Source organism: Xenia sp. Carnegie-2017, unplaced genomic scaffold (assembly GCF_021976095.1).
Source record: "Xenia sp. Carnegie-2017 unplaced genomic scaffold, XeniaSp_v1 HiC_scaffold_18, whole genome shotgun sequence".
Classification (NCBI taxonomy): Eukaryota; Metazoa; Cnidaria; class Anthozoa; order Malacalcyonacea; family Xeniidae; genus Xenia; species Xenia sp. Carnegie-2017.
The window spans coordinates 483,012-497,237 of NW_025813480.1; the positions used below are offsets into that span (position 1 = coordinate 483,012).

The window sequence follows — 14,226 nt, forward strand, 5'->3', positions numbered from 1 at the left end:
GTATAGAAAAAAGAGACGTCCGACCAAAAAAACTTGAAGAATACAACAACGAAATCGAAAAAAATCTGAATACTCTTGTAATATGTTATCTTTCAACAATGGACAAAAGTATTTTGTTAATAGACAATTTTATTCATATAAAGGAAATATAATATGTAAAAATGGGGAAAACCAATTTTTAATTGATCTGTTTGAAGGAGAAAAAATTACTTGATCAATTAAAAGAACTCAACCAAGAATTAATTTAAACAACACAATGGAGTATTTTTTAGAAAAATGTCTTAAAATTCTTTTATATATACATCAAATTGTAAATACTTCATCTAATACTTTATATAATACTTCATATAATAAAAATTCATGTTTTTTTGTTTGTTTTTAGTATCAGGTTGGTACCAGGTTCTTAAAGATGCTCGCTTAATTGATCTGGAATGGTTGGTGTTAATAAATCAGTTCTACATATCGGACAGTTAGAAAATCCTTGTAATAATAATTGTGTCAAACAATCAAATGTATCTTGTGACCATTTTAACATTCCGATTCCAGTTAATGTATCTTCCAAACATATCATACATTGAACATGTTCGTTTTTGCATATATGATATTGATTTTTTCCTTTTCCTTTTCGAAACACATCCACAAGCATCACAATGAAATGATCTATGTAATTTAACTCTACAAACACCACATTTTACACAATGATAAGGATCTTTCGAATAATCATCGTAAACCTTACATTTGTCACAAAATAATCAGCCAACTTTTTCTTACACTTGAAACAATATTGATGAATTCCTTGCTCAAATCCACAATAATTACACATTATCCAGGAAATATCTTTTGATTGACTTTTATTGCAAAAATGATCTTTATTATGATGATGACATGGATAAAATCTTTCACAACATTTAAAATAAAAGAACAATTTTTTAGAGTGTATACAATTTGTAAACATACATTGATACTTCTGTATCCGAGACATTTTTTCATCAATCTGTTTTTACATGGAGGGTAAATTATATATATATACACACATCTTCACCTATTCAGCTACATAGGAAAATATTTTTTCAACATTACTGTTCATAACTACTTTCATTTGTTCGAAATGTTGATGATTATCATCATTTTCATCCAAATATTTTTTTAATACTTTAATAAATGCTTCAATAAGTGATTTTTGTTCAAAGATATATTTCTTTTCAGTTGCATCAAAATTTATTATTAAATTATATTCTTGACATTCATCAATAACATCAAAAACCCTGCACTGCTTTTTCCAACTCAAAATAACATCTGAAGATAGAAACACATTATTCGAAATATCAACATCAGGAGTTAAGAAAAATACTATAGTTCTGCTTCGCCAATCCGCCATTATCACCAGCAAGAAATGATACTAAACATCTAACACTCAAATGTCAATCAAACTTCGTCTTCTTAAATATATTTTCTACATCATCTGGTAAACTGAAGCGACCTGGTTGTCGCATGATGATTGCGGTGATATATATAATACTTTATCCATATTAAATTTGCATTTGAAGACCGCAACCATTTTTCCGAAATTTCAGCAATTAATACAATAATTCTGTACAAAACAGTCATTTTACCAGTAAGAAATTATATTATGCAATATCTGCTACTTTTACCATCTTATATATATCATATAGTTACTATTACAATTTTTTCAATAATATTTTTATAAAACACTTTAATTAAATCCAATTGTGTAATGTGCTTATAAAATTCTTTTTCATAATGATAATAAAAGTAGTCTTCCAATTTTTCTATAAATATGTCAATACTATCTTTTTCGCTGATTATCATCCCTTCATCGAATAATTTGAAATTAAATTTTCTTCCATCTTCAATTTCTTTATTAAAAATAATCATTCCACCACCATCAATGAATTTAGATATATATTCTGATTTCATAATAATTTGACTTAAATCTTTTTCTTCATCAAAATCTTCATTGCGCTCAAATATAAAAGTAATGCTATGATTTAAAGATTTTGCCATTATCAATTAGACAGCAAAACATTCAAATGAAAATAAATCTTTTATTGAAGATTTTACATTATAAGAGTGATAAAAAGGGTAAGAAATTCGAATTTTTTTAAAAAATAAAAAAAGAAATATGATGAAAAAATTGAGAAATTCGAATTTTTTTATAAAAATAAGAAATATGTTTTTTTATTTATTTACTAAAAAAAGTGTAATATATAAATCCTTAATATCAATGTAGAGTAGATAACCACATTGGTATTGGATAAAGAAAGATGGAAAAAAATGATGTGGATAACCCTTCCAAAAATTATGGTGGATTTGGAAATATTTCATATGGAAAACCACCAACATTTCGTGAATTTAATAATTTTAATTCACACCGTATTTCTCTCTAAAATATGTAAGCAATCAACATGTACAAAATGTATGTATTGTGAAATTGAATCTTCTGTAAATTCAAAAGTTTTTTCTGAATTTAACAAAATAATACCAGTAATAAATGGAGAAATAAAAAAAATTGAAGAAAGACTTACAGAGAAAATTGATGAATTTATAAATCATCTAAGAATAGAATTTGAGTTTAATATAAAAGAAATGTATGAAAAAGTAGAAAAAGATATAAAGTAAGAAAAAAAGACAAATAAAAGATTTTATTAATTCAAAATAAAATTATTTGAGTAAAAAATGTTTGTACTTATAAAAAAAGAAAAATAAAAAACCCATAAAAGGAAGCATTACAATGATTGGTTACTAGTAATCATTGTGAGGCTTGCTTTCATGGTATTATTTAAATGATGTCAAAGAAACTGGTAAATGCATCAAGACTAAATACAAGAGAAAATACAAAGCCACTGAACTGTATTAACTATGTTGAAAAACATTCTGAGAAATATCCCAATGGAGAATGTGTTTACACCCACAATGCAAATGAATTTCTTTGGAGAGGAAATATTGTTCATTGGTTGAATAATCGACAAGAAAGAATTCAACAGAATCAAATTTATTATGAAGGAGATTATGAACTTTTTCAATTTCCATATAAATCAAATAGAGGTGAAGTTGAATATGTTCCCTATTCTTTTTATTTATGGATAAGGCAAAAAGAATATAAATATGTTGGTGTTTGCAATCGTTTGAAGTCGTTTTTTAAGAAATAAACTCAAAACAATAAAAGAAACCCTCATTTACAATGTGTGTGTGTACAATGTGTGACATACCATCTTCTACAAATTCTTTTACAAGCGTTTGTGTACAAATAGAAGATTGGATTAATTGGTTTTGGGACGACAAAGTTGGTGAAAAGACTGAGTCATATTTGCGATTCTTTCTTGTCGATGATATATTGAAACGAAACAAATTATACCATCAGTAAATTGGACTTTGGCAAAATTTAGAATGTGTAACATACAAGTTGGGTCAAGTTTTTATCCATGTCTTTGTTTACAAATAGAAGATTGGCTTAACTGGTTTTGGGATGAAGAATTTGGTGAAAAGGTTGATTCATTTTATCGATTTTTTACTGTGAATGAAGCATTGAAGGAAGAGAATTTGTATCTTCAGTAAATTGGACTTTGGACTTTCTATATATCATTTTAGAAAAAATGGACTTTGAACTTTCATCAATGTAATTATTTTCTATTTTATTTGAAATATATCTTTTTTTATAAAATCTTTTTTTATAAAATGTTCTTGTTTATATATATTACTCTTATCCACTATTCTAATATATATATGTATATTATCACAGGCTCACCCTTCTCTATTTTTATGTTTACTACCGCTGACTCCCTCAAAAACGATCCCCCCGGTTTTTTTTATTATAAGATGTATTATGACTATTTTTAGACATAATACATTTTATAATAAAAATACTTGAGCCTGCGATGATATATATATATATATTAGTTAACTACTGTCATTTCCGGCTAAATGATGCGCTTTGAATAGCTCAGAAATATTTTTGCCGGTCCATTATTTTACCGTAATCGACCACGGTCTAAAACGGGTAATTTTACAGTCAAACGTAAACAAACTTTGTAAAGCAAACAGCAAACGCAAAGCAAACGAAACAAAAACCATTTACGAATGTGATTCGAAGGAAAAACACCTGGAAAACAGTTTAACTATCTAGACGATACAATTTGAAAGGAGTTTAGTTTTTATGGATGAAAACTAGAAAAGTGAAAATCAACCCGTAAAAACAGCAAGGAAGAAAAAAAAGCAAGCTTCGTTTCAGGTCAAATAATGCCATATAATAATGCTTTTAATAACCTCGCTTCTCGGTCTTTACTGAGAAATATCGGACCTCTGTCTTCTTTTTTTACAAACTTCGCCACCTCGGCCGTTATTTCTCCGTATCGACCTCGCGCTCGGTCATTAAAGGCTTAATAAAAACTTATACTTTGTATGAGTTATTATTGCAATTAAGTCAATAACCATAAACTTTTATTATTTTTGTACAGGATTATACAAACCTTCAAGCAGATTTTGAATTATCGTCAGTTCTACATTATGAAAAAATAAACAATAAAAACAATATTACACCTGACAGTTCGACTAATTCACAGTCATCGTTATATAAAACTGTAATTATCTTAAAACAAACAAACTTATTTCAACATTCACAAATGAAAGGTCAAGCCAAGTGCTAAAATCAAAAACGTTGGAGGAGGTAGAAGAATGGTGGATGAATTTCAATACAATCTGTCTTATCCTGATACAAACATCATGAATAAACAAAGACAATAGATTTTCCAGGCGGGAAATAAAATCTTATAATAGACATTAGAACACAGCTTATTGCAATAATTTGAATTGTCATTACAAAAATAAAAAGGGTTGAAGATTCGAAATAAGTTAGCTTTCACGAACTAATGGTTCGAGATTTAAAATAGAATGAGAAGAAGATAGTATGGAAAAATTGTAAAAAAACGAGATCTGTCCTGTTTCATTACATTGGGGATGACTATCCTCAAACTGTTCTCAGGTTATCACAAAATAAAAATTGTTGAATTTTAAACACTTAGCAAAGAATAAACTTTAGTTTCTACATGTCTCACAAGTCCAAAAATATTATAATTTGATTCAACAAAATGAATAAAATAAAACACCCAAACAACTATATCTATTATAAGTATGCTGCATCAATATACGAACCTTCACAAGAGAGCCTTCCTTCTCGTGGATCTCTTTGCATTAAAAACAAACAATAAGATACTTTAATTACGATTACAAATGACAGGTTGACTGATTCATAGTGCATTAATTTAAGAATAAAAATTATTGGAAATATAAAACTCAACTATGTAAAAAGTTGTATGAGTTTTTGCCTTTTTAATCACAAGTACGAAACATTTTTCTATGGAAAATAGACATGTTTTTGCATGCTAGCAAGCGATATATTCTTTATAACATAGAAGAACGAAAGTAGGAAGAAAAATAAATATTATTTTCACAATTACATAAGATAGGTCAAGTTGACTATCTTATTAATGAAAAAGCAAGACTATATAGACACATAAAAACTTCATATAATTAATTAACACTTCTCCAATTTAGTAATACTATAGTCAACTGTCCTCCGGTTATCGCAAACTGAAAATTGTAAAATTTTAAATCACTTAGCAAAGAATAAACTCGAGTATTTTTTCTGGGTAAACAAGTTGAGAGAGAAGTACAAAATAAAACTTTAACGTACCAATCGTATTTTAGTTGCGTAAATGTAAAAAAAGGTAATTTGTTTTCAATATAGTGATTATATTTCAAGAATGTACAGTGTCGAACGATATAATAACTTGTAGTTGCTTTGCCATTGTTTAAAGGTATTTACTAAGGGAACACTGCAGTGTATAAAAACACCCAGATTAATTTTGGACCACATGCATGCAGGCCTTGGCATGCACTATGCGTCTTTTATTGTTCACAGGAAAAGAAACAAAATTACAATAAATAACATGAAACAGTCCAAAACATGACTGATATGACAAAGAAGTAAAATTATGTAAAAAATTTGAATGAAGACTTAAATTGGACTTATTTATAAAGGAACGTTTCCATGTAGATTATTCATGACATGCATTATTCGATAACATCTTTAGGCTAACCATATCCATAAAATATATTACTGGAGAAGTTATAGTAATGTGGCAAACTTTCGTGGTTTTATCATCAAAGTTAATAATTGTGGTCGTTTATAGTTAGATTATTACTTCTAGTAAAGAAACAATAGCTTGTTTCGTAGTTTTTATAATACTAAATTTCATTTACAACAATGGAGGTTATTGTTCATGCAATGAAATCAAATATTTTTGTTACTTATGCTTTATATATAAAGATTCATCATAAGTAAATCTCATGACCTCCAAGAAAATATTATTTTAATATTTACGGAATGAAAGATTAACTAATTTACAGTTGATTTTCTCATCGCTAAAAATTGCAAGGATATGGTTAAGGACAACATATTTTCTTAAAAATAATGAAGTTTATTCAATTATTCTAATTTTATTGTCGTATAAACCTGATTTTAAATAATGAGAGCAAAATTCAGACATCAGAATTTTGCATTGGAACGCATTGAATCGTAATAGTAAGAATGGAAAATAAAACAATTTAGAGCTCTTTGACTACCATTATAAGTCAAGGAGTGTAAAAATATTGATGACACCCCGTACTATACTACCGTGAATATTTAAAACAAAGCCTCCTTTCCATTTGCAATGTGAAAAATACCAATGAAAATAATATTATGCACATTTATACGTTTTATGGTGACAGTTTGACTCATTTAGAGAAAATTGCCCAAAAACATATGTCATAAGTATTGTTTTTAGTACTTACTTTCCAGCAGCGTAGACAATAAAGATTCTGTGAAATTGAAAACAAACAGTCATTTCTCACTTACACATGACAGGTTCAATAATTAATTTATGATTATCTCATTTTCAGAAAAATTTATGACAAATTAACAGAAGAGATAATTAATACAAACATAAATTAGTCATATCGTATTCTGAGTTCTTTCACTACAATTATAAAAAATGGAGCGTAAAAATATTCATGACTCCGGCGACTTTATTTAGAACTGTAGAGACAGATGAACTGTGATAACAGAAAACTGCATGTAGTAAAATAAATTGAAAGGAAAAACATGGTACAAAACAAAATTACAATGTAGCACATGAATGTACATTGAAAATAGTTTTGGCTTCAGTTAACTAAATGTTATCAATCTCCACGAAATGAACATCATTTATTGACTATTGACCAAAGAATGTTTATATTACGTCACTATTTATGTCAGACGAATAAATAGTGTCGTGAAGTGTCGGCAATATAATTTATCTATAAAATTAAATATTAGGGTGTTTTTGCGTTACCTTCAGAAATTCCCGAGTCTTTGGTGCCAATTTTTAAAATTTCCGAGTCTTTAGTACCAATTTCCGAAATTAATTTATTTACAGTTTTTCTTATCGCTAAAAAATTGCAAATATATGGTTAAGGACAACATATTTTCTTAAAAATAATGAACTATATTAAATTATTCTAATTTTATTGTCGTAAAAACCTGGTTTTAAATTATGACAGCGAAATTCAGACATCAGAATTTTGCATTGGAACGCATTGAATCGTAATAGTAAGAATGGAAAATAAAACAATTTAGAGCTCTTTGACTACAATTATAAGTCGAGGAGTGTAAAATATTGATGACACCCCGTACTATACTACCATGACTATTTAAAACAAAGCCTCCTTTACATTTGCAATGTGAAAATCCCAATGAAAATAATATTATGCACATTTATACGTTTTATGGTGACAGCTTGACTCATTTAGAGAAAATTGCCCAAAAATATTCGTCATAAGTATTGTTTTTAGTACTTACTTTCCTGCAGCGTAGAAATGTAAGACCCTGTGAAATTGAAAATAAACAGTTATTTCTATCTTACACGACAGGTAATTAATGATTATCTCATTTTCAGAAAAATTTATGACAAATTAACAGAAGAGATAATTGATACAAACATAAATTAGTGATGTCGTATTCTGAGTTCTTTGACTACAATTGTAAAAGATGGAGCGTAAAAATATTCATGACTACTGTGACTTTATTTAGAACTGTAGAGACAGATGAACTAAGATAAAGGAAAACTGCATGTAGTAAAATCAATTGAAAGGAAAAGAAAGGTACAAAAAAAATTACAATGTAGCACATGAATGTACATTGAAAATAATTTTGGTTGCAGTTAAGTAAATGTTATCAATCTTCATGAAATGAACATTATTTACTGACTATCGACCAAAGAATGTTTATATTATTTATGACACATGAATAAATAGTGTCGTGAAGTGTCGGCAACATAATTTACCTATAAAATAATAAAATTACGCTGTTTTGCGTTACCTTCTGAAATTTCCGAGTCCTTGGTGCCAATTTCCAAAATTCCAGAGTCTTTGGTGCCAATTTCCAAAATTCCCGAGTCTTTGGTGCCAATTTCTGAAATTCCCAAGTATTTGGTGCCAATTTCTGAAATTCCCGAGTATTTGGTGCCAATTTCTGAAATTCCCAAGTATTTGGTGCCAATTTCTGAAATTCTGAGTCTTTGTGCCAATTTCTGAAATTCCCAAGTATTTGGTGCCAATTTCTGAAATTCCCGAGTCTTTGGTGCCAATTTCTGAAATTCCCAAGTATTTGGTGCCAATTTCCAAAATTCCCGAGTCTTTGGTGCCATTTCTGAAATTCCCAGTCTTTGGTGCCAATTTCCGAAATTCCCGAGTTTTGGTGCCAATTTCTGAAATTCCCGAGTCTTTGATGTCAATTTCCGAAATTCCCGAATCTTTGGTGCCAATTTTTAAAATTTCCGATTCCTTGGTGCCAATTTCCGAACTTCCCGATTCTTTGGTGCCAATTTCTGAAATTCCCGAGTCCTTGATGCCATTTTCTGAAATTCCCGAGTCCTTGGTGCCAATTTCTGAAATTCCCGAGTCTTTGGTGCCAATTTCTGAAATTCCCGAGTCCTTGGTGCCATTTTCTGAAATTCCCGAGTCTTTGACGATCATTTCTGAAATGCTCGAGTCTTTCGTATCCATTTTTGTATTTCTCGAGTTTGTGAAGTCAAAGAATGCAATGAAAATGTCGAGTCTTTAATTCTAGGAACGAACAAACAGACATTTATTTGCTTTCGCAGGAAAACTGGAGAAATCTTAAAAGATATCAAATAAACAGTACCATTTTAATGTTAAAAGATTTAAATTTTGTATATGATAGCAAGACTTCTACACGAAAGCATATGAATTAATGAATGTCAATCTTTGTTTTTTTCAATAAACCATAGTTCAAAAAAAATTTTGAGAATTCAGATGTGATCGATGTTAAAATTTCTCGGAGTGCATCAACCATAATGACACCACCGACTTATGTTAGCACCAATCATTTTAGTAATTCATGCTTACAATCACAACAGCACGACTAGTTGTTTTAGTCTAGCTACGCCACTGATGTCAATCTTTGTTTTTTTTTAATAAACCATGCTAGTTCAAAAAATTGCCAACTTTCGACAGCAAAATTTTCCTGTAAGTGTATAAAAACAACACACACTTAACAACCTTTTCAACAAACAATGCTTGTTCAAAGACTTGATAAATTTATGAAAACAATCGAAACTTAACAACAATTTAAAAACCTCATGATCACTTCAACGATAAATATGATTTTCAATATCGTCATTATCCCAGCAGTGAAAGAAACTTGTTTTTACTTGGATAGGAAAATGATAATTTTTGAAGAGTGCAGATGTTAGAGATAAAGATTAAATCAATTTAATCTTTATCTCTAATTTAATATTTAATTTAATTTAATTTAATTTAATTTAATTTAATTAGCTCAAACAAAAGCTTTAAGACAGTGTAAAATTGTTGAAAGAGGCGTTGCAATACATTTCTTTGCCATAAATTAATAAAAACATATATTATTCATATCGCATTCATATTGCATTCATATCCGACTGCGAGAGAACAAGTCATTTTAATATTCTCATCATTCTTGTTTTGCTTAGCATGGTGCATTTAATGAACCGGTAACTTTTACTTCTTTTGTTTGTGAACATTAAAGTATAAATGATATCGATCATCGATAATCCTCAATATTTGTAATATTTGTAATTTACTTAACGTTAACAAAGACTATAGGAATATTGCTACTCTTTAAAACATAGAGTAGACTGAAACTATGCGCCCCCCTTCTAGATATAGAAAATGGATGCAAACTTGAAGGGACTAATTTAATTCAAATGCTGGAAAATCCAGATAATGTTTGATATACAGAATAATTTTTAATATACAAAAGTATCTGACATAAGACAAGACATTTCTGACATTTTCAGTTGTACGATGAGCTAATCGAAGACAAGCAATCGTTTCTTGTTAAATCACTTCATGAAAATGTTCAAGAATGACAATATTTAAAGTATCAATGCAAAATGGTTTAGATACATATCATAAATGAAAACATTAATTTAGACAACACCAAGAACAGTTTTCTCAAGAATTATATTTCTCATAATACAATTTGCTTGCGTGTCCACTTCCGCCAACGTAGTTCATAATCGAGATTCTGTACGTATGAAAGTTTAGTTGTGATTAAAAACGCGGCAAAAAAAAACACACTCTAATGCTATAGAATTGTTAAGTCCGTATAGTTACTGCCAAAAAACTTCATGTTTTTTACGTGATTGGTAGAAAATCAGTTACATACACAAACTTTCGGCAATGAAAATTAACGTCTGACGCAATATAATTTTCTTAAAGTTGTTAATATATACACCCTAAAAGAAATCATAAACTCAAGAATTTTTAAAGAATATCAGCCTTTAATCATATAAACAATACAATATAACAAAGTCAGGTAAACTTACAGATAAACCACTGATCTTCGATCACAGTCTCCAATAGATATTTCAACAAGTGTATTTCTATAACGTTTTCCGTCAGGTAAGAAACATCAATAATAACGCCTTGTTTGCAATGTCGTCATAAAAAAATTATTTTAAAAATGTAGAAATTTCAAAATAGCGGTAGGAGTACATTTTTTTGAAAAAAAAATGCTATATGTTCTCCATGGGGGGAGGAGGGAGAATGAATAATTTGTGGATTTAAACGTCCTTCAAATGTAAGAAACATAAATAGAAAGTTATTACATAGATAGTAAATTCACCATATAAAGTGAACCATTTATAAGTCTAAAATAGCTTGTTAATAAATCATTCAACTTCAATTTTCATTCTCCCCATCGCTACTTTCAAACTGAATAAAAACTGGTTCTGGTGGTAGGACTTGAACACCGTTTATTGGCACATGATGTTTCTTTCTAAAATCGCTGTCATTATGAGTCCACGATGAACTGCTTGTCTCTTTATTAAATGAACCGACGTTTTTTCTATTTTCCTTACCATTCCTCTCGCGCGTCTCACCATTTCGTAAACGCTGTTTATAGAAAAAAGAAAATGTTGTTTGACTGTAGACAACATAAAGCAATGATGTGAAAGATTCTTTAAACTTAAGTTAAGTAAATAGAGTAGACCCATAGCAGTGCAAGGATAAGCAAAAAAAATCAAATACATTTACTTTATTTTACATATAAATACCTCTAAAGTTTCTTCAAATGATTCATTATGTTTTTCTTGATCTGATTGACTTCTGTCTTCAACAACAACCTCCCTGTTTTCTTTAACGTTTCTTTCAAGTTTGTTTTTAAATGATTTATAACTACCACGGGAATATCCATCCGTAGAGATATCTGATTGGCTGTCGTTTGGCCTTGGAGGAGTGGGTAAGAATTCAGAAAACTGTAAGGATGTTTTATGCAGTGCGGTGTTTGAAATTAAATGTAGATATGATCTTTGCACTTTGCTGGACAATTTAAGCAATTGTCTCATGAACCTGAAAAATTCAGGTGACTCGACGAGATTCGAACCCATGACCTCTGCGGTGCCGGTGCAGTGCTCTGACCAACTGAGCTATGAAGAACATCCCTTCAAAATGACATTCCTTTCACGAGTAAACATGAACCCAACAAAATTGACCTGCTCACCACAGTGTGACTTCATAGCTCAGTTGGTCTTCATTTCTCTTCCACTTTTTGTCGGAATAAATTGCTTGAAAATTTTGATCCTTAATTTGGTCTTGAAGGACAGGCGATGATTTATAATCTACTTCTGACGCATCCGAATGTGAGCTGAGTTGTGATCGACCAGAAATTTTGTAATAAGTCGAGGTTTTAGCCTTTTTAGCATGGGATAGTTTAAGACGGTTTTCAACAATGTATCTTTTACTATTACCAGAACCATGACTTTTAGCATTAACAAACTTTCATTTCGTGATTCATGTAGTCTTGTGTACGAGTTGAGCCTTGATATTTTGCTTTTCTTCTCGGTGGTAAGTAATAAGAGTGAACATCTTCATAATTTTCATGTCTTGACGGCAAATCTCGAAGGTTTATTGTCCAGGCAGATGGTAAAGGTTTTCGTCTGCGAGTCGTCGAAGATTTAAAAGATTTTTTGTAGTTTGGTCTTGAGTGGTTTGTTGGCAACGATCTCCTTTGTCTACAAAGAGCAATGGTAATTTTAGAAATTTTAAAAACCAAAGGAGAAGACAACAGGGATGTATTGCTATCGCTAATTGGGGGCTCTTATTCATATATTCATGACATGCTGAATTACTTTACTATCTTTTGAAATGTATTGTTATCTACGGATCTATAACATGCATAAGTGAACAAGAGCCCCCCCCTAATTAGCGATAGCAATACATCCCTGAAAGACAACGTGTGTGTTTGATAAAATTAAGCATATTAAGCCATTGGAGGTGAATGAATAACAGAGTAGAATTACGTGTGCAGTTGAATTCAAGTCATGACTAGTACTGCAACCAAGCTGTAATAGTATAACTGCTCTGTGGTAGTACAACTGACCTATAATAGTACTGCTGACCTGCGTTAGTACAACTGACCTGTAAGAGTACGACTTTCCTGGATGATTAAATGTTCTCACAACAACAACAGGTTGTTAATGATGAACACTAGACACATCATCGCCATATTGACTGTAACCCATGTTGGTATAATTTCTCACTGAATCACTGGGCATCATGTATCTTGAACGGTGATCATGTGACGCCATACTACGTGACGTCATTGCGCCTGTCTCCTTGGAAGAGAAGTTGATTGGCTGTAACCTCTCTGTATGTAGTGGAGCATTGGACTTTAGCTTCACATATTCTCCATATTTATCATCAACATTAAAAGTACCACTTTCCTTTTTTCTGTTTTCATGAAACTCTGAAGAAGACTTCCATTCTTCGACACCACGATACTCATTAGCAACTCGTCCCACATTAGATCCACGATTCTCGTGGGAAACACAAATCACGTCGTCCATACGACTCTCTTTAGCTTCACAACTTTGATTCGCTGATACGCCAGCATGATGAAGGGTTTCACGAGACATTTATAACCTGTTTCTATTGTCAACATTACTCTCTTCAACAGACCCATGATCTTCTAAGCCTAAAATATGAACTTTGTCTGTTTTTACGTTATATTCAACTTCACCCTTGTTTGCACCACTATCAACTTCATCCAAAGTATTTTCTCTCACAATTTTAGTAAAAGTTTTACTGTATATGCCTCCTTAAGCAGACTCTTCCGTCCTTTGCATTGAATTTAAGAAGACGATGCTTGAATTGAAACATTGAAAATGTTTGTAGAAAAAGGAAATCAAGCGAAGTGAAAACGGTAACTAATACGACAAGTTTTTTTAAAAGAGTATATACTGAAGATGGCCTCATAAGATGTTAAAACATGTTTATTTTAAAAAAATTGTTCTTTTTAATAAAGGCGCTTTATCAATAGTGCTTTTACGCAGTTGCGATAACGGTGATTATAAAGTTGGTAGCAATTGGCAAACATCTGGGATGTGACCATCATTTTCAGCCGGTGTAATATAGACTGCAGTTTTCATTATTTTCTACAGAATCTTAAACAAAACTGTGTTAACAACTTACCTCTCGAAAAAATTCTTGAAATAATTCTCTCTAATAAACGACCATTAAAGTTTGAAAAACAGGTAAACCAATAGCAATGGCAAGCGGAAACAGATCTTAAATTCTCCTTTTATTATTCCGTACAGTCATTCTCGAGACTCAGTTCAACAAGTAAAT

General features: G+C 30.4%; 2 protein-coding genes and 2 long non-coding RNA genes across 7 annotated transcripts in view; 1 reads left to right on the forward strand and 3 right to left on the reverse strand.

Moving 5' to 3' along the window:
* The window catches only part of LOC124437874 (serine/threonine-protein kinase/endoribonuclease IRE2-like), a 125,774-nt gene that overhangs the window by 19,412 nt on the left and 92,136 nt on the right, over positions 1-14,226 (forward strand). The gene's annotated exons all lie outside the window — the stretch shown is intronic.
* On the reverse strand, positions 4,418-8,744 carry LOC124437946. The gene is made up of 6 exons (XM_046987906.1): positions 8,417-8,744; positions 7,898-7,924; positions 7,392-7,487; positions 6,853-6,879; positions 5,170-5,201; positions 4,418-4,517 (listed from the first exon to the last, which is right to left on the reverse strand). The coding sequence occupies exons 1-6, from the start codon at positions 8,742-8,744 to the stop codon at positions 4,512-4,514; spliced, it is 516 nt and encodes a 171-aa protein (XP_046843862.1). The 3' UTR covers positions 4,418-4,511.
* On the reverse strand, positions 8,898-11,126 carry LOC124437884. Its single transcript, XR_006945884.1, has 2 exons — positions 10,926-11,126; positions 8,898-9,162 (listed from the first exon to the last, which is right to left on the reverse strand). It is a non-coding gene; the product is annotated as an uncharacterized LOC124437884 (long non-coding RNA).
* LOC124437885 lies at positions 11,473-13,149 on the reverse strand. The gene is made up of 3 exons (XR_006945885.1): positions 13,018-13,149; positions 11,655-12,611; positions 11,473-11,493 (listed from the first exon to the last, which is right to left on the reverse strand). It is a non-coding gene; the product is annotated as an uncharacterized LOC124437885 (long non-coding RNA).

Bases quoted from the DNA above. Each gene is read 5' to 3' on its own strand.
- LOC124437946 (XM_046987906.1), bottom strand. From the start codon at position 8,744: ATGGCACCAAAGACTCGGGAATTTTGGAAATTGGCACCAAATACTTGG. The intron at 7,488-7,897 runs GTAAGTACTAAA...GCAATTTTTTAG, and splicing joins CATTTCTACGCTGCAGGAAA to CGATAAGAAAAACTGTAAAT. The intron at 5,202-6,852 runs GTAAGTACTAAA...TTTAATGCAAAG, and splicing joins ATTGTCTACGCTGCTGGAAA to AGATCCACGAGAAGGAAGGC.